This window comes from Diplodia seriata, assembly GCF_021436955.1.
Source record: "Diplodia seriata strain FDS-637 chromosome Unknown scaffold_12, whole genome shotgun sequence".
In the NCBI taxonomy this organism is placed as follows: domain Eukaryota; kingdom Fungi; phylum Ascomycota; class Dothideomycetes; order Botryosphaeriales; family Botryosphaeriaceae; genus Diplodia; species Diplodia seriata.
The window spans coordinates 1,077,055-1,102,899 of record NW_027117319.1 but is presented as its reverse complement, the minus strand read 5'-3'; the positions used below and the strand labels follow the sequence as shown (position 1 = coordinate 1,102,899).

At 55.9% G+C, this 25,845-nt stretch overlaps 7 protein-coding genes across 7 annotated transcripts; 1 reads left to right on the top strand and 6 right to left on the bottom strand.

Moving 5' to 3' along the window:
- Window positions 1–700: 700 nt before the first annotated feature.
- Window positions 701–1,990, bottom strand: SLS55_010449 (uncharacterized protein; the record flags this gene model as incomplete). Its single annotated transcript, XM_066781831.1, has 2 exons — window positions 701–754; window positions 1,169–1,990. The coding sequence occupies 2 exons, from the start codon at window positions 1,988–1,990 to the stop codon at window positions 701–703; spliced, it is 876 nt and encodes a 291-aa protein (XP_066628114.1).
- A 2,370-nt stretch (window positions 1,991–4,360) lies between these two features.
- Window positions 4,361–4,963, bottom strand: SLS55_010448 (uncharacterized protein; the record flags this gene model as incomplete). The annotated part of the gene is made up of 1 exon (XM_066781830.1): window positions 4,361–4,963. One exon carries the CDS (start codon window positions 4,961–4,963, stop codon window positions 4,361–4,363), a length of 603 nt encoding a protein of 200 aa, XP_066628113.1.
- A 1,432-nt stretch (window positions 4,964–6,395) lies between these two features.
- SLS55_010447 (uncharacterized protein) lies at window positions 6,396–7,052 on the bottom strand (the record flags this gene model as incomplete). The annotated part of the gene is made up of 2 exons (XM_066781829.1): window positions 6,396–7,012; window positions 7,046–7,052. The coding sequence occupies 2 exons, from the start codon at window positions 7,050–7,052 to the stop codon at window positions 6,396–6,398; spliced, it is 624 nt and encodes a 207-aa protein (XP_066628112.1).
- Window positions 7,053–15,760: 8,708 nt separating this feature from the next.
- Window positions 15,761–17,226, bottom strand: SLS55_010446 (uncharacterized protein; the record flags this gene model as incomplete). The annotated part of the gene is made up of 2 exons (XM_066781828.1): window positions 15,761–16,888; window positions 17,221–17,226. The coding sequence occupies 2 exons, from the start codon at window positions 17,224–17,226 to the stop codon at window positions 15,761–15,763; spliced, it is 1,134 nt and encodes a 377-aa protein (XP_066628111.1).
- Window positions 17,227–18,101: 875 nt separating this feature from the next.
- On the top strand, window positions 18,102–19,274 carry SLS55_010445 (uncharacterized protein; the record flags this gene model as incomplete). The annotated part of the gene is made up of 2 exons (XM_066781827.1): window positions 18,102–18,108; window positions 18,133–19,274. 2 exons carry the CDS (start codon window positions 18,102–18,104, stop codon window positions 19,272–19,274), a joined length of 1,149 nt encoding a protein of 382 aa, XP_066628110.1.
- Window positions 19,275–23,214: 3,940 nt separating this feature from the next.
- SLS55_010444 (uncharacterized protein) lies at window positions 23,215–23,792 on the bottom strand (the record flags this gene model as incomplete). Its single annotated transcript, XM_066781826.1, has 2 exons — window positions 23,215–23,656; window positions 23,788–23,792. The coding sequence occupies 2 exons, from the start codon at window positions 23,790–23,792 to the stop codon at window positions 23,215–23,217; spliced, it is 447 nt and encodes a 148-aa protein (XP_066628109.1).
- Window positions 23,793–23,863: 71 nt separating this feature from the next.
- On the bottom strand, window positions 23,864–24,285 carry SLS55_010443 (uncharacterized protein; the record flags this gene model as incomplete). The annotated part of the gene is made up of 2 exons (XM_066781825.1): window positions 23,864–24,227; window positions 24,281–24,285. The coding sequence occupies 2 exons, from the start codon at window positions 24,283–24,285 to the stop codon at window positions 23,864–23,866; spliced, it is 369 nt and encodes a 122-aa protein (XP_066628108.1).
- Between the last annotated feature and the right edge of the window lie 1,560 nt (window positions 24,286–25,845).

Here is a 25,845-nt window from a genome sequence, read left to right as displayed (position 1 = left end):
TTGCCACCACCCTCTATGGCTCCGCCGTTGAGTCCTTCTGGGCCGGCACGTCGTTTCTTCTCACCTCGACCGTCTTCATGCTCAACTGGGTCGCTTTTCGCATGCGATTGGCCGTAAACCAATCCTGATTGTCGCCTTGACGTTCTTCACCGCCGGATCCATCCTCTGCGCCTGACACAGGGCTTCGCTCTAATGCTCGTTGGCCGCTCGGTACAAGGTGCTGGCGCAGGAAGCCTAATATTCCTTAATTGCGTACTTATCACTGATATGGTGCCGTTATGAGCACCACTTGGGCTATGGGGAGTATGATAGGGCCAGCCATTGGCGGCGCCTTTGCAACAAACACCAACTGGATATGGATCTTCTACATCAACGTTTTTATCATCGCCATTGGGTTTTTCGGTGCCGTGTGTTTCCTCAGCCTCCATCCACGCCCGGGTTCGCTTAGGGAGAAGCTGCTCGAAATCGACTACTTCGGTTCTTTCTATTCATTGCATCGACTATTACTTTCTTTGTCCCTCTAAATCTCTACAAGGAATGATCCGCTTGTCCATGGTGTACTACAAGCCACTCTCCTTTCAGAGAGTCAAGAGGTATAGTCCCGTACTTGCGGGTGCTGGTCCTCGTCGAGATGCTGAAGACTCTCCCCCCAGGAACCCACCATTACCGTGCAGCTGAAGATGACGTTTGAAAACTCCTTCTAGATCGTTTGGGCCACCGTGTGCGCGCTCGCGGGCGTCGCCTTGGTGGCGAGCTTGTTAATCGAGGAGTTCGACCTCAATCAGGCCCACGTGACCGAACAAGGCTTCAACGACAAGGGGCGCAATAAGGACACTGAAGACGAGGTGAATATGGAGACAGTGCAATGTCACGCTTAAACAGGACAGAGTGACTAAGGCTGAAATCCTTTTTTCTATTTGAACTCACTGCATTTTTTCGATTTTAGCTACAGTAAGTCTCCCAATCCGTTGTCCATCCACCAGGCGAGTCAGGTCCAACTGCAGAAGAAGCCCTGTACTTCGCAAACGCCCACAAGCACCGACTTCCCCATGCAGCTTTCCGCAACGGCAGACCCGCTAAGTCTAGAGCATCACACCAACAACCCCACCACCCACCCCCCAACCCAAACCACCGCCCACAAATCCCGCCAATGCACGCCCACGCCCACCATCCTGCCCGTCGCGCCAAACAGCACGCCCCCGCCGCGCCCGTTGCGCGCGTAGTCGTACGCGATGCCGACGACCTGCCACCCCGCAACCACCACGTCATCGCCCGTCCAGCCCCCGCCGAGCCAGCCCACGACCAGGCCGCACACGAGCTTGAGGACCACGCAGATGATCGCGAACGAGGAGACCGCGTCGAGAAGCAGCGCGGCGAGGAAGCGGAGGATGACGGCGATGGGGGGGCGACGCTTGTTGCGACCGGCGGTGCCGTTGTCGTTGGTGTTGGTGTTGCCGTTGGCGTTGTACTTGGTGTTGCCGCTACCAGGCGTCGAGGTCGAGTCCTTCTGGCCGTTGTCGCTGGTGTTGCTCTGCTCGTCCGCGCTCCTCGGCGGCGGCGGCGGCGGCGGAGGCGCACGCGGAGGCGAAGGGGGAGGAGACGGGCAGTGGTAGTGGTAGCTCTTGTCCCTGCGGCGCGGCAGATCCGGGTCGCTGTAGGCGCCGACGGGGGGACGGCGGGGAGGATAGCCGGCGGAACCCGGACGGAGAGAGGCGGGATCGCGGCCCGCGTTGACCTGGTAGATCCAGTCGTCCGGCGTGAGGCGGCCCGGGTCGTGGATGCGCTGCGGGTCCAGGCGCAGGTAGAGGCGCCGGTTGAAGTCCGTGGCGGGCATGGTGCCGTCGGGGCGCATGTGGTAGCCTTCGAATGGCGGGATGCGCGACATGACGCGCCGGCGCGGCGGGTCCGTCATGGAGGGCGGAGGGTCTTGGGTGGAGGGGCCCGGTGGGTGGGTGGAGGGGGGTGGCTTGTTGCTACCGGCGCCGTTCATGGTTGAGGGCTTGACTGAGGTGGGTTTTGCTTGCCAGGTATGATTTAAAAGCGCTTTTGGGTGAAGCCTCTGGGTCGGTGGATTTTGGAGGTTGTAGAGGGATGGAGGTTTTGTAAAGAGCGGACAGGGTTTGTGCGGAGACAGTGTCAGTGATTGATGGCTTTGCTTAACACAATGCGCAGACGGTGAGTGGGAACCACTGTCAATAGTTGAACAGGTTGACACCGAGTGATTCGACCCATTAGCATTCTCGCCGTCGTGGCCCGGGAGGGATTCAGTGATAGGAGAGATATCTCATCAAGCCAAGATCTTATTATTGTTAAACTTGACTCTAACCTGTTGCGCCGTTCTACCATAAGAGACCATTGACATATCGTGGCTCATTGCAGTCTAAGACGTCGCAATGGCCCTATTTATCATCCAAACCACCATGTTTCGCATTTCCACCGCCAACCAACCGCTTAAATGATCTACATCTCTGCTACCTGCTTCCCCCGAAAGCGAGCCGAGAGCCAGGCCGCCGTGGAGCGATCTGCACCGGGCAGCACCCACGCACTAACGCAGCTGCTGCGCCACCGCCACCAATACCACACCGGTAAAGTTCAAACAGTCTCAGGTCCTTATAAGTCCGCGACGAAACCCCCCACCCACCCCTCCCGCGCCCCGCGCCAGCCAAACACGCACCCTCACCGCGACGCAACGCAACGCGACCACCAAAACAACCATGCCGCCAACGCTCGACGCCCTCCCCACCGAACTCATCCACGCCATCACCTCTCATCTCCCCACCGGCTCCCTCCCCGCCCTCCGCCTCACCTCACGCGCCCTCGCCGCCGCCACATCCACCGCCCCCGCCTTCCAATCCCTCTTCACGACCCTCACCGCCGACCTCGCCAGCGGCCCCTCGCTGCACCGCCTCGCCGCCATCGCCGCGCACAGGGATTTCGGCCCGCTCGTCCGCACGATCGTGCTGCGCACGCGGTACCACGACGCGCGGACACTGGCGCAGCGGCTGCGGTCGGGGGCCGGCGGGGGGCGCGTGCTGCGGCACGATGGCGGGATATTGTTCGACTTGACGCAGGCGGCGGAGCGCATGGTGGAGGAGTGTGCGGCGCGGAATGAGGGGATGGCGGGGGTGCGGGGGGGAGGGGGGGATGAGGGGGTTGTGGAGGGGGTGTTGAGGGACGTCGCGGGGGGGTTGAGGGAGGTGGTGTTGGAGGCGGCGGTGTTTGAGGCCGAGGGGGGAGAGAGGAGGCCGGCGTGGACGGTGTTGAAGGTTGCGGCGGCGGCGGCGGCCGGGGAGGGTGGTGCGGATGGTGAGAATGAGAAGGTGAGGCTGTGGAAGGCTATGGCGCGGGATTTTGGCGTCGTGGTCAGGGCCATGGCGCGGGCGCAGACGCGGGTGGAGGTGTTGCGCGTCTATGGCGGCGAGTGGGGCGGCGGCGTTGTGGCGGCGGAGCTGGGCAGGGCGATGGATGCCGTGCCCCGGCCGGCGCTGGAGGCGTGTATGGCCCGAGTCAAGAAAATCAGCGGGTTCGTGTCGTTTGGGGGGTTGGACGACCTTTCCCAGGAGCTGGACGGAGAGGGTCGTGGGAACGACTTTGCTGATAGGGTGGGCGAGTTCCTTGGGATGGCGAAGGAACTGGAGGAGCTGGACCTGTTGCATCACGAGTCGTATCGACCAACACAAGACGAGGGGTCCCGGGCGTTGTTCCAGAAGACGGTTGCGCCCATTGTTGGAGAAAGGATCCGGTTGCTCCGATTACGGGGATTCCAAGTCGGCGCCGTCGACTTACTGCACCTTCTTCAAAACGCCGGTAACCTGCAAGAGCTGGAGCTGCACGAGATACACCTACAAGACGGGAAATGGAGTGAAGTCTTCTCACTGCTACGTCATCAGAAGCCGAAGCTTCAGCGGCTTACCATATACCGGCTGTATGAGCACATGCCGATAGTCATTACGTGGCCCGAAGACTGCGAGCTGCCTTGGGACAGACCGGAAGGTCATGGCTGTCCATGTTTTCATAGGGAACAAATGGATGGTGAGCAGGTCCGGTCCGGAATCGAGTATAGGGTGAATACAACACGGACAAAAGGAAGCCCAGGGTTGATGGCATACAGAAGGCAGACTCGAGCTCTATATAGATTCTAAACAAGATATGGACCTGCCCTGACACCAATTTGCCGCCTGAAAAAAGGAATTTTAGGGTCTACAGAACCTTTACGATAATCCTCGCACGCCTCGAGAATGCCATCACTCAATGGAGCACGGCGCCAAGGCATAGCCAAAAACTAATCGGGAAACGATCTGATCTTGCGCCGTCAAATCAGCCACTATCCCGGGGCGTAACATGCACGATGATACGCACCTCACTGCCCACGGATAAGGGCCTCGACATACTCCAGCCGCGCATCGTGCATGTCGAAGGCCGAGGCAAGAATGAGCACAAGGTCGCCCAGAGCGAGAAGCACAAGCAGCACGAGAAGCGCGCGGAGGCCGTAGCGGATGGAATAGGCGATGAGGTAGAGGCCAACGGCACCTGCCCTTTCATACAGGAAGCGAAGAAGGGCCGGATTGTAGTAGCCCAGAGCGAATGCCGAGACTCGTAGGAGTCCGAAGAAGCCGAGTCTACTGCTGTTTTCTGGCCGTACCTGCTGCGGAGTGTGGCGGTTGACGATGCCGAGGACGAAGCGTTGGAGAAGCCTGAGGATGTCGGTGCAGAGGCGTAGAAGGTCTCGTAGGAGTAATGGTATGGGAAGTACGTAAAGCGTTATGGTGAGTCCGCCGACCAGGAGGATGTAAAGAGTGCCGGAAATGAGGCCAACAGCATAGTAAAGGACGTCAGGCTTGAAGAGGCCGAGGAAAAGCACGATGAGGCCGAGGAGCGTGCGGAACCATAGGTATTTGCGACCCGGCCACAATAGAGGCCGCCTCATCGGAGGAGGTGAACGTTTAGGGTTGGGTTCGGCCATGGCGCTACTCTGAAGTCTAGTCATCTATCTAGACGTCTCCCGGCATGCGACGAATAACGACCAGGTTCAGACTTACTTTAAAGGCAGGTTATTGCGCAAATAAGACTGAATGCTCGAGGAAGGGTTGTAAGGTGCGTGGTTGAGGTTAAGAGGCAATGTCCGGGCATAAAACGTAAGTAATGCTAACCTTACCCGACGGCCACGAAATGTCAAATCAGTCTGGCTGTTAGCTAAATAATGCCTCTCTAACGAATTTTGGCATTTAACGTTTGTTGTCGATGTTGGCACAACGCGTTGCATTTATAAGTCTGGCAGGCAGGATTGCAGGCTACAGCGTGGGGGCGGTAGTGGCGCAGTAGTAATCGGCGTTATTATTTCTACTTCCAAGAGGTACGATCTGCAGGCCCTTCCATTCGTGGCTAATGGAAGCCCCGGCTACTAAAAATAGCTAGGGCTTTGCTACCTACGCAGGAAGATGGGTGCCAGCCCTACTCCGCCAGATCTTAGCACTGTTACACCCTGTCTTTCCACCATTGCTCACATCATCTCCCGAAGACACCAGCACCGCCACGCACACCGCCACACCCATTGCCGATGCCAATGGCCACCTGTCTGACTCCTTCCAGGCTACCGAACACTACCTCACGAAACAACAAACGAGCCTTTTCTTTGTTCTATCTCGTTAAATCATCACCACGCTATTCACGCGCGGTAAATTACGGATCCGCCATCGCTACGTCGAAACCGCTATCGATCCGTTCTTCTTTCCGGCAACGTCAAGTCCACCCTTCGATCCCTCAGCAGACGCCGTGCTCCCTCCACTTGACCCGTGCTCCCTCCACTTGACCCGTGCTCCCTCCACTTGACCCGTCCATTAGCAGTCCTTCTACCGTCATGGTGCTATACCCGACCCGTTCTCGCATCCTCACCGAGCTCATCCACCATACAAGTCGAAGCTTCTAAACATCCACAATGTCGGCTTTAAGCATTTCAACGTCGGGTGGTGCGCATGGAGCGCAGCGTCGCTGAGTTCTATACAAAGCGCGATGTGCACTACGCCGCTGTGCCGACAACTACATACCGGAAGGTAGATAAACTAGATCCTCATGCATCAACCATGACCCTCATACTTTTTCTACATATAAGGCGCCACCATTGGTATCGGTTGCCGAAACAACCGCTACTTCAAAGTCGCTTATACCTCTATAATGTCACGTCACGCAGAATTGAACACAACTATCACTCATAAAACAAGCTAACAGATGGCTGTAGGCAATATGCCTATCTTTTTTGACATTTTTCTAAAATCAACCGCGCATGCTAACTATGCAGAACAGTAAACATATTCCTCATACCAAAGCACCTCATACCAGAGGACTTCGCAGTATCAGAGGAATTCGCAGTTATAAAAAGGACTTTGCAGTTATCAAAATCAAATCAACATCGACACACTGGCACTCCAGCCAGCCAGACAGACACCAAGACAGCAAAGAAACCAGAGAGAGTGCGTGCCGGCAGCGCTGTATGCCTCAGTCAACTTGTTCAGCTCCGACTCCTTGGCGTCAAGCTTCCGCGACACGCTCTCAGCCTCCTCGTGGGCCGCAGCCAGCTCGACGTCGCGCTTCGCGATCGTAGACCGCAGCTCGGCTTCCGTGACCTTGAAAAAGAAGACCTTAGCGCGGGCGGCAGCCAGCTCGCCATCGCGAACCGCAGCCGCAGCCCGCAAGCCCGAAATGTTGGCGCAAGCGGTCGCCAGCTGGCCGTGGCGGTCAATCAGCGCGCGCTCGGTAACCCTGGCATGGCGGCGTGCGTCGGTGAGCTGGGCCTGGAGCTCGTTGCTCTCGTTCATGAGCACGGCCTCCCAGCGCAGCCAGGCGTCGACCTCACGCTTCATCTCTGCGGCCTCGCTCTCAAGCTCATCGTTCTTCTTCGAGAGCTCGCCGTTCTTCTGCTCGGCTGCCTGCTTGGTCCACCGCTCCACCGCCAACTTGGACTCCGTGATGTTTAGCTTGATCTGAAGCTGCACGGCGTTCAGAAGCACCCTGACGTCTTCCATCTCCTGCGTACTCGACTCCTGCTTACTGGGCATGATCCTGTTCGCTTTGGTCGTGTGTGTTGATTTGATCGGATTTGGGGGAAATGGCAAAGGATATATAGTCGAAGTGCACGATGCACTGTTCGAAGCGTACGATGCACTGTTTTTGAACAAATACAAGAGGTATATATGGACTGCCAAGGACGTAGCCGCCGCACGTGGGCCGGCTTGCATTGTCTGCATACAACGACTTTGGGGGCCGGGACAGCAGGGAGCGTGAAGGCAGTGATATTGGAGCAACAGACTTGGTGCTACGGGTGCGGGCTGTGGAAAAACGTCCACCCCTGGGGGCTTGGGGAAAAGACTAGGTGAGTTGACATTGGACAAGCGTAAAGGCGTGTACATTACTTTGCTTGTCGTTCTTTTTATCGGGCTGGGAATTTTATTTGCTAGTGCCTTTTACCTTTTGAAGTGTTCCTATACATGAATTTCATTGTTCACTTACGTTCTTTGTAACATCATGTCTGTACCAGTGTTTTTATACCATTGTTTTTTCCTACGTAGCCTTCTTTTTTTCTTCTTATACAATTTCTTGATTACCCTTGGGCTTTTACCAATTTTTTCCCCCTTTTTCGCAATGTCTAAAAAGTGACGAGAGCTCGGCGTGTTCATGGTGCGTGGATGAATCTCGCGAACGGAGTAGGGGGAAGGCCCATGTCAGTCCGCAGTCTGTTCAAGAAGTCAGCTAGCCGCAAAAGACAATCCTCCTCCTGCGTCATATAGGCAGCGCTACGCAACATCTCCATCCGAGGTCGGTTAGCAAGCGTGCAAAGTACACTCACACGGTTGAGCGTAGAATCTTCCATGTTCAGGCACCCGAACGGCCCGATAGAGTTCAATGGATACGTCCGGGTAGCGTAGGCCATCAGCTCTTCCCAGCCAGACCAAATGGCCTGTCGATACATCAGAACGAACCCAGGGGGCCTGGGGATGGCCCTTACCGGGGCGATTGGGATCGGGGTAAACAGCTCGGCGCGACACAATGGGCAGGCGCGGTGATAGCAGTTGTGGCGGTCATTCCAGGTCGTCAGCCACTTGATCATGCAGAGCCAATGACACTGGTGTAGATCCGGCGCGGTCGGGCAGACGCGCGCCACCCGGGTGTCATCCTCCATGCGCTCTAGACATATGCCACACTCTCGAAGGTTCTCGGGGAGGTCCCGTCCAGAGGGGCACCCGCGATACCTCAATCTTATGGAAATGAAGTGCAGATGGTGCAAGTACCTGACAGGCATTTTGCTCGGCTCTGTGTGCAATCGGCCTTGGTGGATGGCTTAGTCGGTTGCTAGGTGTGCGCTGGAAATATATTATAGGTACAAAAGCTGTGCTTTGTTAGAGAACCTAGACTTTGTCATTGTAATTCAAGGAGCTGTTGTGTTGATATATAAGGGGTGTTACCGAGTACTGCATTAAGTGCAGCAGCTGGGCTTTTTATAGTTCAGCATGTTGGATCTGCGTTGATTAGTTCTGTTTGATATTCTCCGAGACGCACTTCACGAACGTTCGAGAGCAGGGACATGGAAAACCTTGTTCGATGTCGCAGTGCCGCACGGGTACGTCGGTCTACGAACAAAGACAAAGAAATTGTCAATAAATGCATTGTCTAAGACATGTTGACAATTTTTCCACAAGCCTTCTGCAAACCACCTTTCCTCTAACAATCCGCGTGAACTACAAGACCGATACAACATCGGTCCGCACCGATGACTTTACACGCTTCGACTCTTCCTCGGTTTAATACATGCTCGCCAAATGCTCAATTCGCTAACAGCTTCGTTAAGCGTAGCAAATCCGTCAAATTATGATAGGACACTAAAGCAAATCATGGTTGATATAACACGCAGTAGAGTTTACTTGATCAGAATATCCAATGACATTCTGGGAGAATCCCGTTAAACCAGGTTTATCTTGCACACCTGCCGCGCAAACACCCCATATGGGCACTCGCATTATCATGCCCCATCCGATTCCAGAATCCCGAAAGACAATGAAATACCACGTCGCCCCTTCTCGCACACATCGGCGGAACGACCCACCTTACAGCTGCTCTGGCAAGCCATGACATGCACCAGCTTAGCTTCCACTACTCCGCCAACTCCTCAAAAGCCCTACCGAAACACTCAGCAGTAGGTCCAGGCACCACACCATCCCGCATCAATCTTTCAAGCATATACCCTCTCCACTCCCCCATCACTCGTGGGAAACGACTTGTAGGGTGATGGCATCGGAGAGGAGGGTATGGAGGTACTGTGGGTGGTGCAGATGGCGGTGCAGGAGGGAAGAACGCGGCGCTCTTGTGTTGGGGGTTGTGGAGGTGCACCGTCGCATGAGTCGTGTGGTTTGCCGACTCATCTTTGCGTGACTCGTGCGACTGCCTGAATCGCTCCCCACTCCCAACTCACCACCACCATCCATCCATCCAGCAACCACCGCTTCCGCCTGCCGTATGATGCATGTGCCGTCGCCCCCATCTCTCAAAATCAACACCCCAGTCCACCCGTCTCACCGAATCACCTTTCGACACCCGGCTACTCCGCTTCGCCAGTCAGATGCAGCGTCTCCCGTCGAGTCGGATTCTGTCGAACCAGCCCTAAAGACGTCGGCATCTCTCCGCCCAGTCTCTCCCTGACGCTCGAGGAGGGCGCACAGTCAGATCTGCCCGGCGCGCGCTCCGCCCTGCCCTCGCGTGGCTGGTCCGACGACCTGTGCTACGGCACCGGCACCACGCGCGGCGCCAACGTCCCCATCACCTACGCCAGCGCCGGAGCCCAAGCAACCGCCGTCGTCCACGAGATCCAAAACCCTCGGCGTCGTCGACATCATCTTCACCCAAACCCTTCACTAGCCGACTCTTGACGGCGCATATCGCTTGGTGCCAATAAAGCCGCATGCAGCCGCTGGGACACATTTCCGAGCGACTAGGCCAATCGATCAGCCCCCGGTGTTTGGGTGCGAATCCAAATCCGGTGGATCCGCTTAAACTCGAGGACAATAATATGGGCGCCGCGGCGGTGGTACGCTTCGTTCCTGTGCGGCTGAAACCCTGCGGCTCAAACCCTGCGGCTCAGAGGGTCGTACAACACCGAACCATCGACGAGCGTGCTAGTAGACCCGTAGGTGAAACCAAGCTACCTGGCTTGGCGCACGTGTACAGCGTGGTGCCGGGCTTCCTGAAAGGATGTAGTGGCGGGGTCCATGTTGAGCGGCGTGTCGGGCTTCATGTCTGGCTCCACAACTCCTTGCTTCGTGCCAAGGTATTAACCCTTGTCGATCGTCAGACAGCTCGCTTAGGCAAAATGTGCCTCCGCTACATTATTGTTAGGAAGATGTAGTCAACGAAGCCGGGGCGGAGGAAGAAACCGGAGTCGATAGCGACTATCTCGTGTTCGCCCTTTGTCGTTGTGGGGCCAAGTATCCGGTCCACGTGCTTCTTTCTCGCTTAGTAGAAGCCGCCTATGGTGAGGTGCATGGTATTGTGCTGATCCTCGACTTAGACTAAGGAAGCCCAATGGTCGCTGGGTTGGATCACCTTTCCGTAGGACGGTAACTTGATGAGGAGGATCTCCACACAGCAGCGCGTCTGGATGGAGAGAATAATGTGGTTACGGTAAGTCCTTTGGTTTGTATTCACATGCGCTTCAGCCGCATGGCTGTTTCCGGCGGAGACACTAAACCTCCAAGCTGGCAATTACCGACTTGTTCATATCATTATTCTTCACATACGGCGAAATAACAGTAGCCGTACCAAGCTCATATCTCCACGATCCGTGGTTCTAGGCTCATATGAATAGCAATGCCAAGAAGAAGGATCGCTAGTTGTTGTTTCGCGATATCGAGCCATGGAGACTGCGAGGCTTGGCTAAAGAGCGGTTAATGGTGGGGAGCCGTAGGGTTGCATCCCTTGCTTGTCCTTCTTCCCTTCCCATCTCCTGCTTATCTCTTGGTATTAAAACCTCAACGATCCGAGTCAAACAATCGCACCAGACCACTCAATCGGCATTGTCGGCACGATCTATCTCACTTCACTTGCGGTGGCCTGTTACACCAGAATGGCGCCTATCCGCGTACTATCAATTGGAAAGCTCCCCCTTGACCTAAAAATGCAGATATACAACTAACCTAATCTTTTAGATGGAGGCGGTATTCGAGGATTGTCGGCAATAATGATTCTCCAAGAGATCATGCGCCACGTGAATCTCGAACGGGAAGAACATGGTGAATCACATGTGGAGCCTGCGGACTACTTCGACATGATAGGAGGGACCAGCACTGGAGGGTAAGTTTTCTTGAGACCTATTTACTTAAGCACACTCTACTGCCACAATTTTGAGTCTACCTACACTTTTTATGTGACATCGAGTTATCTTTCTCCTCCTTTATCAGCACGCACGACACAGTGCATTGACTATACACTAATTACTTTACAGAATCATCTCTATGATGCTTGGGCGGCTCCATATGACCGTCAAAGAGTGCAAGGAAGCTTATCTTGAGCTTTCTGAAGGCATTTTCCAGCCCAAACACGGAAAATACTCAGGAGCCGGATCAGTAAACTTTTTGAAGGCAAAGGGAAGATTCCCGGCTGAGGTTCTGGAAAACTCTATCCGAAGTGTTATTGCAACGCATAAGGACGACCCTGAGCTGGGTTTGATGGAGACGAACCCACGTTGTAAAGTGTATGTATCATGAACGTACGCATATTTTGAACACAAAGCTGATAGTAATCAATAGCATCGCTTGTGCTATGGACGCCGTAAACTCCAACCCAATCTTTTTGCGCAACTTCTCATCCAAGATGGCGGATTTCATTTCGACGGACATCAAAGTTTGGCAAGCTTGCCGCGCAACATCTGCAGCAACGACCTTCTTTGATCCTTTCGTCTTCGCCTCCAAGATGCTCGAAACAACCTTCGTTGATGGAGGATTGCGATACAACAATCCCGTGGGTGTCCTACATTCCGAAGCATGCCGCGAGTGGCCCGGGCAGGAAGGCAATATCATCATCATCAGTATTGGAACAGGACATGCACCAACCATTCCCGTCAACGGTGGCCTTGCCGGCGTAGTGAGATCCTTAGCAGACCTGGTTACAGATACGGAACTTCGACACAATGATTTTCATCAAGACCACAGGGACATGGTTGATCGAGATCAGTACTTTCGCTTCAATACGCCCGGTATGGATGATGTTGGCTTAGAGGAATACCGAGAGAAAAACAAAGTTTCAAGCCAAACGCAAGCTTATTTGCAAAAGGCAGAAACCGCCAGGACTACCACAAGCTGCCTTGCAGCTCTGTCACAGAGGGAAGAGCGTTCGATTGACCAGATCTTGGACGCTCTTCCCTCTATCCCAGTTGGTGAGCCTGGAAATCCTCATGCACAGTCCAGCACGTCTTAGAGTATTTGTTTTTGCGTTCTTTCTTGTTTAAGCTCCAGCTTCCAATAGTCCCACGAGCTTTTAAGCCGTATCTAATGGCGACCCAATTTTCTTAACGCATCATGTATCGTAACGCTCTTTACGCTTTAAACAAGAGATATGATTTGTACATATGGCAAAGACTGCTTTTCGCTAACTACGGTCGAACAAATAGTGAGCGAAATCAATACCCGTGACTGGCATCGTCTTGAAGAGTCTATTGAGGCAGACTTTCCGAAAATACGAGGTATGATCCCGTTCACTTTGATAAAAGGCGTTGCCACTGCTGACACTGGATACTTGTAGAATTGCTCGACGAAACCGTAGTCCACTACGATGAAAATATGGCATCCGTACTTGAACGAGTGGGAGACACTTGTGACTGGACTCTGCGGCTCCCAATGGTAGTGGAATGGACCACGTCTTCGGAACTGGATCTTCTATGGATGACAGCCGATGCGGGCTGTGGGAAATCCGTCCTGTCGAGATTCTTGACTCATCATCTTCGGGAGGCAAACAATCGAGTCAGGGTATGCTACTTCTCTTTCAAAGGAGGCTTAGCCGATTGCAATATTGCACTCTGCGCCCTGATTCTTCAGATGATTTCACCGCAGCTCCACCCTAAAAAGTCTGCCTTTATCGTCTCGCTGTACAGAGAGTACAAGCGCAAAACGAGACTTTTGACCAAAGCGACCGACGAGCTGTGGAAAATTATCTGTGCAGCTCAGGCCGACAGATTTTCTACTGAGCAAAGAATGTACTGCATTCTAGACGGAATTGAGGAATGTTCCAACTGGAGTCGATCAACGTTCATGGGCCGGCTTGTGTCAAGTTTTGCACCCAGCGGAAAGATGAAAGAGGGACTTTATCCGCCAAAGTTTCTCATCACGAGCAGACCAGATGCCGCAATCGAGGAGATGCTTAACGCTATCTCGCATTGCCGTCTCCGCCTGGAGGACAAGACCGACTCTATCTCAGAGGACATTCAGAAGGTGGTTGCCAGTAAAACGAGGGAATTTGGTTTCACGAACGGCACGCACGACAGAATTTCGGCAAAAGCTGGTTGCACATTTCTCTGGATCGAGTCGGTCTTTACGGCCTTGAGCTCAACACTGCAACGAACCCCCAGCAACGTCGACCGAATCATTGATACGAATCCCGCTGAACTTGATATACTCTACAGCAAGGCCCTCGCGCAATCTCCAGAGCCGTCTCTCACAAAGCGGGTACTGCAGATTATCATCGCAGCCTCTAGACCTTTGCGTCTTGCCGAGATCAATATCGCCGTCAATATCCACCCAGACCACACACGGTGGGAAAGCATTCAGCAAGAGCGGAAGATTGAAGATCATCTGAAACGGCTCTGTGGTTTTCTTATTCGCGTATCGGCGTCCACCGTCTATCTCATCCATGATACGGCAAGAGAATTTCTCACAAAGTCAATCAATTCCCCTGAGTCTCATTACCACCTCGCTCAAAGCTGTATGAGCTACCTCCTTCTAGCTGACTGGAAGGAGATGAACCTTCAGTTTCCGCCTGGCGAGGGTTTTGCTCCCAGACACGCATCACATCAGCCGGAAGACTTTACAAGCGACCACACATTCGACATCCAAAAGCCCGATGAAATGGAAAAGATGGAATTCTTTGATTACGCAGGGGCGAATTGGTTCGTACATGCCAACATCGCTTTGAAAGAGGAAGCCCTTTCGCCGGCAGAAAAGGATGATGTTCGAGCAAGAGTACACAGCCTTTCCAACTGGACCCACAGGACAGAGCGCTCCATTCTCAACGTAAGCTCCGTTCTTCGGGCTGCATGCAATGATGGACTCGTAGAGATTGAGTCCGAAATCCTTCGCGACGTAGACAGGCAACACTTCTTCGGCGAATCCCAGTTCGGAAAGGAAATTCTCCGCACAGCAATCGAGAATGGACGCCCAAGAGTCGTGGTCACTCTACTGGACCATCCAACAATGTCACAACACGTTGAAATCTTCTACTGGGCGTATTCTCTATCACAAAAACAAGGCCGCGCGTTCATAGCTAAACGAATCCTCCAAATTGGACAGCAACTATGCGCAGGTTTCCCCGAATTGGCACAGTTGAACTCATGATGCAGCGGAGCGGACTCGAGTGGTCACCGTTCTTATTGAGGAGCGATCCGAACGGTGTCCAGGAGTGGATCTCTGGCTGCAGACCGGCTTACCATCGAAACCACGCTTGAGCTTCCAAGCGATTCAAGCTGCGACCCCTGACCGCGGCTCAAGCTGCGGAACCAGGCGATAGAGTTTCTTTGTTCTTCTCGTAAGGGTCGAGTGGGAATTTTGCAGACCCCGTCGTCTTTGTTGTATGTTATTTATCTCCTTGTCATAGCTGGCGCAAATTTAGATGTCATGGCCTTTGCGAAACATGCCATTGTGGCAGTACCACCCGACTTGTGATGATTCTTATCGAGAAAGACGCAAACTGAAAAACTGTAGAGAGATACGGTCTGACGCCGCTTCATACATTATGGTTCGTCATACTGACAGCTCTCTCGGTGCTATCGCCAAGGCCTTGGTCAACAACGGAGCGCCGATCAATCAAACGGATTACAAGCGTCAGACTCCACTGCAAAAGGCGGCTATTGCAAGAGCTTCTCAAGAGGCCTGATGAACTGCCATTCTCTTTTGAATGATGCTTTTGAATTGTGGAAGATTGTTATGGCCTGAATTGTCATTCTCGAGTCCGTAAATTCCCCACCGCCATGATGCCACTCTGACCCCTCCGTTAAAGTACGCACCGCTGCGCCATTGCTCCCCCAAGCACAATGAAACTACTGCTATTGCTCGGCACCGCTGCTACGTCATCGCCGAATCTTACCGCAGACGATGGCTTCCCTCGGCGTTGTCGACGTTCAGTCACTCGGCGTCTTGGTCGCGGCTTTCAGCTTCTACGAGGACCTGGTGTGCCCGACGGAGCTATGAGTAGCCCTGGATGTTGATTCGCGTGCTCTGGAGCGAGAATCACTGACTCTAGCTGCGGCCAGTTCATTCCTGACGTGAATGTAATGTACCCAGAGTGTGTGGCGTTTCGCTGGCTTGCCGAGGTCTTTATGTCTTCAGCATCGGCGGTGCCCTGCTGAGGGGAGTATAAGCTCCAGCACCGGAAGTCCTCCCTCCCTGATGTCAAACTTGCTGTCCACGAAACGGACCCGGTTGCCGGATGCCTTTTTATCCCACTCCCCTGATTCTCCATCAACTCGAAACTTGAGTGGGAATGTCGTCCGAAAAAGAAAGCGGGACGTCATCTAGTACGAGAAACGGAAATCGGGATGGGCATTCCCAACCTCGTCGACGGTACACGCCCTCAGCCGCTCACCCTTTTCCGAGTGCTGATCCCTCACCTTCCGCTCATTCGCCGCGCGTAGGTACAGCACCAGCAGCCCGGCCACGACACCCGACATGCAAATCATGGCCAGCGACACGCCCAGCCCCTTGCGATAGTACGGCGGGTCGTTGAAGGCCTGGTTGCCGCCGATGGCGACGGTCTGGGCAACGATGTTGATGAGGGCGGCGGCGCTGGCGCGGAACGTGTAGCCGACGTTGTTGCTCGCCGTCCACGCCAGGCTGAGCACCACCAGCGGGTACGCGCAGCACGCGACGAGGCACGTCGCCACGAGGCGCGCCGTGTCGTCCGTCAGGCCCAGCAGCAGCGCGTAGCCGACGGCCGCGAGCCCCGCGTCGACGCAGATGACGACGCCGCGCCGCCCCAGCCGGTCCGAGATCCAGCACGACGCGAGGATGCCGACGAAGGCGGCGGCGTAGACGACCACGGCCATCAGCTGCGCGTCCACGCCCGCGTACCCCAGTCCCTGCAGAATGGCCGGCGTGAAGTTGGACAGCGAGCTGGTGCAGAAGTGCGCCCCCGAGTCGACCAGCACCACCATCCAGAACTTGGGGTCGGCCAGCAGGCGCAGGATGAGGCGGGGCCGGATGGTGCCGTCGCCCGTATTGTGCACGGCGCGGCTGCGCGCGACGACGGCCTCCTTTTCGGCCGCGCTGAAGCCCCACCGGATGCGTTCGGGCGTCGAGGGCAGCAGCGTCACGACGACGGCGGCCCAGGCGACGGGCACGACGCCCTCGATCAGGAAGATCCATTTCCACGCCGACCACCCGTTGGCGCCGTCGAGGGTGAGCTGGATGGCGTAGGCGAGGAGCCCGTTGAACGAGCCCGCGAGCGCGACGGTCGAGTACAGGATGGCGCCGCGCGTGGCCAGCTCGTTGTAGCGGTACCAGAACGACAGATAGAGGATGGCGCCTTGGATGAGGGCTTCGGCCGCGCCGATGAGGGCTCGGATCGCCATGAGCGCGGCGTAGCCATCCGCCACTACGGTGCACGCCGTGACGGTTCCCCATACGACCATCGCACCGGCAAACTACGTCTCTGTCAGCTCGTTGGTTGGGGCCGTCAGTCCGGGGATGTTACCTGAGTCGGCGGTCCGATTTTCCTCAGCAGCAGCGTTCCGGGCAGTTGGAATACGATGTAGCCGACGAGAAAGATGCTCGAGACGTTGGAGTACATTTGCGCCGTGAGCCCGAGCTCTTGGTCCATGCCGGCAACTTTGGCGTTGGCCAAGTCAGACCGTCCCTTCCTCCTCTGTTAACGATTGCCTCGGTGGGGGGAATGCTGGCGTACCATCTGGGCCAAGAAATAGACGGAGCACAGCAGCGGAAGAACCGCAAAGTCTGTCTTCCTCCTGACGCGCACCTCCATTTTCCGCATCTCTCTGGATGATTCGCTGTCGCCGTCCTCCACGGATGGGCTGCCGGAGCGCGTTGTCTCCGAGATGTTGTTCATTTTGGTGTGGTTGAGCTGGAAGTGCATCTTCTCGCAGTGAAATACAAAGACAACTTGCACGCGCCAAAGACGTTGACACGCAAAATTGCTTTCGTCTTATAGCTGAATCGCAGACGAGGACTACGAAAGAAGTTACACAGCCTCGATGATCTCGTCTCACACAAACACATCCAGGACGCGTGGACCTTTTGGCCTCCAGGTAAACAAGGATCGAGTTGACCACAAGGCAATAACGTATGCAGATGGCCGCTGTCAGGCTAGGCATCAGCAAGCCTATGGCCGCGAAGCGCTTGCCAAGGGACGATCCCCGCATACCAAGAAGTGAGTTTAGCAAGCTAAGCAGCGGGGGCGGCAAGCCAAGAGGGGATCTTCGCGAGCCAAGAAACGGAGGCCGCATCAGCCATCGGACTCCGTGTCCGTGTCCGTGTCCGAGTCCGTTCGGAACATGACACTTCTCCCTCCCCACACGGATTGCTTCTGACCTACGAAACAAGTGTCGACAGTCTCGAAAGAATATGGGGGAACTTGGTGGTATAAGAATGCCGGCATCGTCGGGTCTTACCAAAGCCTTTCCAGCACCCCCAACCGGAACCATGACTACTAACAACGCCGACGATGGCCTGGTGCCCCTGTGCCACATAGTGACGCCTGTCGGCATGCTTGGCTACGGATTCGACGAGTCGCAGACAGCAAAGGCGCTGGCTCGGCTCACCGCCACAAACGTGCCGACCGCCATCATCCTCGACTCGGGCTCAACCGACAGCGGACCGGCAAAACTGGCCTTGGGATCCATGTCATGTCCACCATCGGCATACTCCAGAGACCTCACAAAGCTGTTGGAGCTCGTCGACACCTTCCACGTCCCCCTCATCTTCTCCTCGGCTGGCGGCGACGGGACCGACGACCACGTGCGCGAGCTGCTGCACATCATCGAAGACATCGCCGCACGGGAGCAAAACGCGTCCTACCGCTTCAAGACCGTCGCCCTCTTTGCCGGGATCGACAAGATCCTGGTCCACGACCGCCTCCGCGCCGGCCAAATCACCGGCTGCGGGCCCTGCGTGCCACCCCTGACAGCCGCCGACATCGACGCCACCGTCACCGTCGTCGCCCAGATGGGCCCGGAGCCCTTCGTCGACGCCATGACGGCGCATCCCAACTTCGACGTCCTCGTCGCCGGCCGCGCGTACGACCCCGCGCCCTACACGGCCTACGCAACCTTCCTTCTGGGGAGCAAAGCGGCCGCGGATCCACTACTCACCGGCGGCTTCACGCACATGGGCAAGATCATGGAGTGCGGCGGCCTCTGCGCCCAGCCCAAGTCGCACGGCGCTGTCGCAACCGTGTACCGCAACGGCGCGTTCGACATTGCGCCGCTGGGCCCCAACGCGCACTGCACGCCCGTGTCGGTTGCCGCGCATGCGCTGTACGAGAACACGCGACCAGACATCTTGCGCGGCCCGGGCGGCTCCCTGGAACTCACGGGCTCCACGTACGAGCAGCTTCCCGACGGGCGGACGGTGCGGGTAAAGGGCAGCGTGTTCCGCTCGTCGAGGAGCGAAGGGTTGCCGTATCGGCTGAAGCTGGAGGGCGCGACGACGGTGGGGTGGCGGACCATGTTCATGGGCAGTTGCCGAGACCGTAAGGATGCCGACGATAGGGAGAGGGAGAAAGACGCTGACTTCGGACCATACAGCGATTCTCATCGACCAGCGCGACGTGTTGCTCGAGCGCGTCAAGGCCTACGTCGCGGCCCAGCACCGCGACACCGCCGGCTCGTGGCAGCTCGGCTTCCACGTCTACGGCGCCGGCAGTCCGGAGATCTTCATCGTCGGCGAGGCGCTTGCGTCGTCGCAGCAGCTCGCGACGAGCGTCGCCAACACGGCCCGCATCGCGACTATTGTAGGCTAGGCTTCTTCTCTTCCGCCCCCTTTCCCATTTCCTTGCCGAGAACCGTCCGCTAATTCGTTTTGTTTGCTTTTTCAAAACAGCACGGCCCGTACCCCGGCCAGAAAGCGACGTCGGGCAACCTCGCCTTCGGCATCGGCGGCACCACCGAGATCCCGCTGGGCGAGTGCCCGCAGTTCTCCATCTACCATCTCATGGACCTTCGCGACGGCGAGGAGCGTCTGCGGCCAACCGGCGACGACGAGACCGCGGATGGCGATGATGACATCGGCACCTCCACCCCCCTCTTCTCGCAGACCGTATCCATCATCGGCAGAGGCGCCGCGAAACCACCACCACCGCCGCCGCCGCCTCTGGTGGTAGACACACCACAACCACCAGCACCACCCGCCGCGGCCCCCGCCCCCGCACCAGCACCAGCAAGCAGCCCCCCACCACCACCCCCCTCCAAACCCTCCACCAACGGCGCCTCCCCCTCCTCCCCCTCCCAGGTCCCAACAACCCTCGGCGCCCTCGCCACCGTCCTCCGCTCCAAAAACGCTGGGCCCTACGAAATAACCTTTGACATCCTCTTCGCCTCGACCGCCGTCTACGCGCTCGTCCGCGACGCCGGCCTGCTCAACGCGCAATCAGCGGCCGCGGCACTAGGCCTGCCGTCCGCCTCCTCCTCCTCCTCCGCCACCGACGACGCCGTGGATGATCTCGTCGTCTGGGCGGGGTTTTTCGATCCCGCCCAGGCGTTTAAGGTGACGGTGGCGAGGACGAGGAGGGACGGGACGAAGGGGGCGGCGGGTGGGTGGATGGAGGATGATGTGCATGGGAGTCAGCGGGCGAGGGGGTTGGTGGAGATGGGGTTGCCGGGGGGGTTGGTGGGGCGGTTAGCGAAGCTAGGAGAGTGGTAGTGGGCGGGTGTTTTGGTGGGAGGGTTGGGTTGGGTTGGGTTGGGTTGGTGGAGCGTGCAGCGTGCTTTTATGACTGCGGTTGCTGCACTAAGGGATGATACAGCCTCGATGTGGAGAGAAAACAGTACGCTTTGTATTTGAGTGGAGCTGAAATGGTACCTGTCCATACTATAGAGATGGTTTCTTGGGATCCTGGTGAGTTCCACGTGAGATCGCGGAGGAGAAGCCTTCCCTGCCTGTACGGGGAGGTTTGAACTCGCTCGCTAGAACGAAACTCACTTTTCACTTTTTATACGCATCGTGGAAGGCCGGTCTGGTACCGGGAGGTATTAGATATTTTTGTCTTATCCAACACATTGCACAACCCATAATGACAATTGCGTGCACCACACCAAGGGGGAAAAAGAACCCCAAAGCCTGCTAGCGAGCTAGCCATCCAGCCAGTCCGCCCACGTCCGCCCAAAAGCACACCAAAGCAAACACACATCTCTCTCCGGCCTGTTGCTCCAAAGCGAGTCCTCAGAACGTCATTATCCTCATCCACCTCAACGCCTCGTCTCCATAGTAGCATCCAGGCCCTCCTCAATCACCTCCTCCTCTTCCACCGCACCACAATCGGCTGCACGCATCGTCATGGCGGTCACAGTTTTAGTCGTCGTATCGAGCAATGAGACAAGCGCTGCTGAAGTGAGAGCAGGTCCGGTTCATTTAGTCGATGAGCATTTTATTTATCTTACCATCAATCCGCTTCAAGCGTCGGGTACAAAGGTACGAGATGCGTTGTATGTACGAAGTGATTAGCCGATAAAGGAAGGTCCGTTCAAACACAGCGGCCAAAAAAGACGCGAAAGTGAAAGTTGGGAAATGCGGGGATTCCACCACAACAGCGGCCTGTCCTTCCTGTTTTCCTGATACTTGCATGCATCATGTTTCATCACACTACTTTCATTACAGTCACATCAAATTGAATGATATAGCAAATGATGATTTCGATTGCTATTGAAAGGTTTACATGAGCATCGAAGTCCACATCTCACATAGAGTAGTAGCGCCGTAGACGCCTAGCAAATCGACCACTCCTACCCCAATGTTAGCGAGAATTCTACAACCAAACAAGGACGTTAGCTTACCCCGCACTCTTGAATGGCGCAGGAGGGAGAATCCTGATGGCAATACTCGCAGTCGGCGCACTAAAGATGATCAGCACTTCGATTCCGAGTAGCATAAGAAGAAAGCTTACAGCCATGGCCGAGACACCACTGATGCCAGCAGCAAGAACAGATACAATGGCGAGGAAACGCATTTTCGGATCGAGTAGAAGTGTCGAGTGGTAGTAAACGATGAAGCCTGTGGTTGCAATGAGCGAACACAAGCCGTACATCACATAGCTTCTTATAGCGATGACTTGAGAAATCCGAGTACGAATAAGAGCGTTTCTGGCCTGATGCTAGCACTGCACATAGGTGAGTTGCATATCAATTACTCCAAACAGCCGACAGCCGGCCTAATCTGTTTCAGGACCCGAGGCCGAACGTCATTCTCCTGCTCTGTTCCCGAGTAGAACAAGAGTTTCCCCACAGCCTCTCCGCGATGAGCCGGTCCACAATGCGAGGTATCCAGCATATCACACGATGTCAGCAGTCTGGTCACTGAATCAGGAAGGTAGCCTTACCCTTCCACAGACCAAAGCATTATGCCACTAGCAACATGTCCGCTACTCGTATTGTTTTGAAACACCTCATCACCAACGTGTCCCACCACATGGACCATGGCATAGACAGCAGCCAACAAGCGAGCGAGATGAAATCCCCGATTATGGACAATTGAATGACATATCCGTAGCGCATATAACTCGGTACAGGACGTCATTTAGGAAGGTGTGCCTTATGGATGGATGCCACCCCCCTCCGAACGCTCCGAACCTCCGAACCCCGGTCAATCAGTCGCACTCGCACCAAGAGTCGGCTGCTTCCTCTCCGCACTGAGCCTACGCGTCGCCCTGTTATTTACTGACCCACACCAGTGAGGCCGCAGCTGTGGGGCACGCGGGCAAACCGGCAGACAGACCGTCGTGTCCATCGATCTCGCAGATGATGGAGACATGTTGTTGCAATTGGTGGTATTTTGGTGAGGAGTGTTTCATTGGCATGAGGAACAAAAGGGAGTCCTCGGGGGGTCGTTTATACACCCCTGCTCATGTGATTAGGCTACGCTTTTACACCATTCTCAACGCAGGACGCAATCGTAATTCCTACGGCTGTACTACTCTTTCACAAAAGTGGTCTGTAATGTTCTTGACAGAGCAGGCGAGATATGACACCCGTAAGAGGCGCGCCATGGAGGGACAAGCCGTACAGGTGTTGCAATAAGAGCAGTAGATCCGTTGTAACGGTCTTGCCAGCACAAGCGGATTGACACGCGGCTTTTCACTGGTGACAAAGGGTCTAATATTGGATGAGTAGAGACCTGGAGGTTGTGGAGATAATTTCGTCAACTATGTGGCGGCCTAAAGGACCCGTAGTGTATGTAGGAACGCATCGTCTCCCTGATCGGGGCTCAGGGCGTGGGAAGTATGGGAGGGAGACCAGAAGAACTTAGACGAGATAGATTTTGACGGGTAGGCCATGGTCAACGCTAAACAATGCTGATCCGGCCTTCTACTTTCCAAACTCGGCCTCCATCTCCCGCCGTACCTTCACCGCCTGCGTTTCCTCATACTGAACGTCCTTCCAGCTCAGGGCCTGATCTTTCTTCACATCAGCCCGAAGCACGAACCCATGCGCCAACCCGATCGGCAGACCCTCCATGCGGACCGAATCCTGCGCGGTCATGAGCTTGCCGTAGACGGTAAAGCCGCCTTCCCCATCCAACCTCTCTCCAGCCACCAAGTCGCGCTTCGCCGCGGCCACAACATCAGCCTTCCACGCCCTAGTCTGCCCCGTCGGCTCGCCCCGACACATGATGCTAGCCACCGAGACGCCCAGCTCCAAGCCGATCAGATGGAACGGCTTATACTGCGCCGCGTACCTGCCACTACTATCGGTTTCCAGCCCGTACTGCTTGAAGCATTCCTTCTGGTAGTCACCAGACGCTGTTACGTACGCACGCACCCGTCAGCCAACGCGCCAACAAGTCGTTTCGCATCCTCACCTTCAATGACGACGTACACGCCCCAACGCAGATCGTCCCGCACCGGCCGCCCGTCGCGCTCGAGGCAGGACACGACCTCGACCATCCCTTTCCCGTCCAGCATCCCGCCGTCATCCCGCGGCCGCAGCACCTCGGGCAGACGTTGCCTGCCGCACGGCGGAAACGCGAGGCCGCCACGCGGCGGCGCCAGGTCGCAGCCGTTGGCGACCGCCGCCATCTCCAGGGCCGACTTGGTGCCGTCGAGGAACGAGTTGAACATCTGCGCGTTGAAGTCGCCCGACGCGACCTGTTCCCGCGTGAAGCCGTAGTGGTCCCACACGGTGGCCGGCGTGGAGTAGTGGAAGGCGGGGAGGTGCTTCGTGCCCTTTCCGGCGCAGACGACGTCGCTGTTTTGTTTTTGCTTGCGTGTTGGCGTAGATGGCGGCAAGGTGGGGTGGGGCCATCGACCGAGACTTACAACCCAGCAGCCCGGGCCCAGTCGACCAGCTCGGCAATCAGCGCCGGCTGGTCGCCGTACGCCATCGAGTATACGATGCCGGCCTCCCTGGCCTTCCGCGCCAGCAGCGGCCCGGCGAGGACGTCGGCCTCGACGTTCACCATGACGACGTGTTTCCCATGCTCGCAGCACTTTTCGCCCTTCGGGTCAGCTGGTGGTCCGACGACGGCAGATGGTGGGTGCGGGTGGGACACACGAGCAAGGCGTGTTTGATGCCGGCGGCGGGGTTGCCCGTGATCTCCAGAACGACGTCGATGCCCGGCGTGGCGATCAGCTCCGCCGCGTCCGTGGTGATGGCCGTCTTGCCGGCTAAGAGACCCGCGGCGACGGACAGCGTCCCCGTTGCGTCGTACTTGTCGGCCGGGAAGCCGGTCCGCTGCAGTGCTGCCGTGGCGCGCTCGGCTGATAGGTCGGCGATCCCAGCGAGCCGCATGCCCGTGGTGCGGTGGGACTGCGATATGCTGGGGTTCTTGTCAGTACTCTGGACGACGGCTTGGAGCCGTGGGTAACGTACAACATGGAGCCGAATTTGCCGGCGCCGATGAGGCCGATTTGGATCGGCTTGCCGGCTGTCTCTAGTTGGGCAAGTTTGGTGGAGAGGCTCGTCATGGTTGCACAGTTTTGAGAAAGGGGTGTTCGCGAAAAGATGGTTTTAATTTGGGATGGAGTACGGGCAAAGCTTGGTTCCTTTGTAGTACACTTCAATCGTGGCGAGGCGGACGGGTTCCCCGCATCGGTAATGCCAGACCGTCCCGTTCTGTCAATTGTGTGCGGGGAAGCGCAACGCGACCAATCAGTCAGGCTGTAGTTTGGAGCTCTGAGTGGGGTAGCCAGTATCGGGGTAGATTGTGGGTTGGGCCGATCGTGTGGAGTTTTTTGCATTCGCCTGGCGCTCTTTGAACCAGTTGTCACAGCAAGTAGGAAGTCACATCGAAGGTACGCAAATGTAGATTTGCAGTGCAGAGCTGTAATCTCATGAGGCAAGCTCTACGCTTCCTGTATTTTCTTGGTTTGTACGTTTCTCAAACAAACTCAAAGAATTTGATCCCGATATCTTGCCACTCTACACTCCTCCTCTTTACACTGACTTCATATTCTTCCACTCCACGCTGACCTCCATATCTTCCGCTTCCTTAACGAGGAGCCTGACGGTTCTTGGGCTTCATGCTGTGAAGCATATCATTTGCCCGGTTCTTGGCGGCCCGGTCGTGGTGTCTCAAGGCGATGCAAGACTCCTTGCGCCCCTGCTGGCCGCTTTGGGAGCCTTGAGTGCCCTGGGTCCCCTGAGCCTGCTGCGAACTGTTCTGACCGCTGCCTTGAGCGGCAAAATACGTTGAGAAGAATCCGGACAAAGGCATGCTGGGCTCGGTTCTTTTGTAGTGTGAGTGCTTGCTCAGATTAAATGAGTGGGACGCTTTCACTTACTCGTTGGATAGAAAGGGCTCTCGTTTTTGGGTGGCTCGCTATATCTGGTTCTGCTTTGGTAGCTTGGCACGGTCGGTTGACGAGAAGTGCGGATCGTGCGGTTGTTCAGTGTGTGGAACTGCAGATTATATAGGCCTCTTCTTTTGGAGAATGTGCTCTATGGCAGTTTGCCGCCTTGAAACGTAGAGAACTTCGCTTCTTTGATGCTGTTATCTTGGATCCACCGGTGTCTTGCCTTATCGTGCTTGCTGCAATTCGACAAAATCAGAAGGTGCGACTCGACTGTTTGACTGACGCCTTCCAGTAGCTCCGCCTTGCACGTCTAAAAACTAGCGGTAGTCTCGCGTTCATGTTCAGACTCCCAAGCGTTCATAGTCATCAGTCATCTTGACTTTTATTTTTATACCAGAACGTAATGTCTCTCACGAGCACACGCCTGACTATTCTCAAGGCTGAGCTCATCAGAAACCGGTATCAGAGAAAGACATACTCCAGCTTCTTCAGCACATTCGCTTCAGTTTCGGCAGCAATAGCGCGGGTGGCGTGAGACATGCCTTAGTCTTGTCTTGGCCATTGACATCCGCCACGCGGCCCCCACTGGGCACAAGGTGTAAGGATTATACCCTTACCCACTGCACCATGCGTATGCAGGCC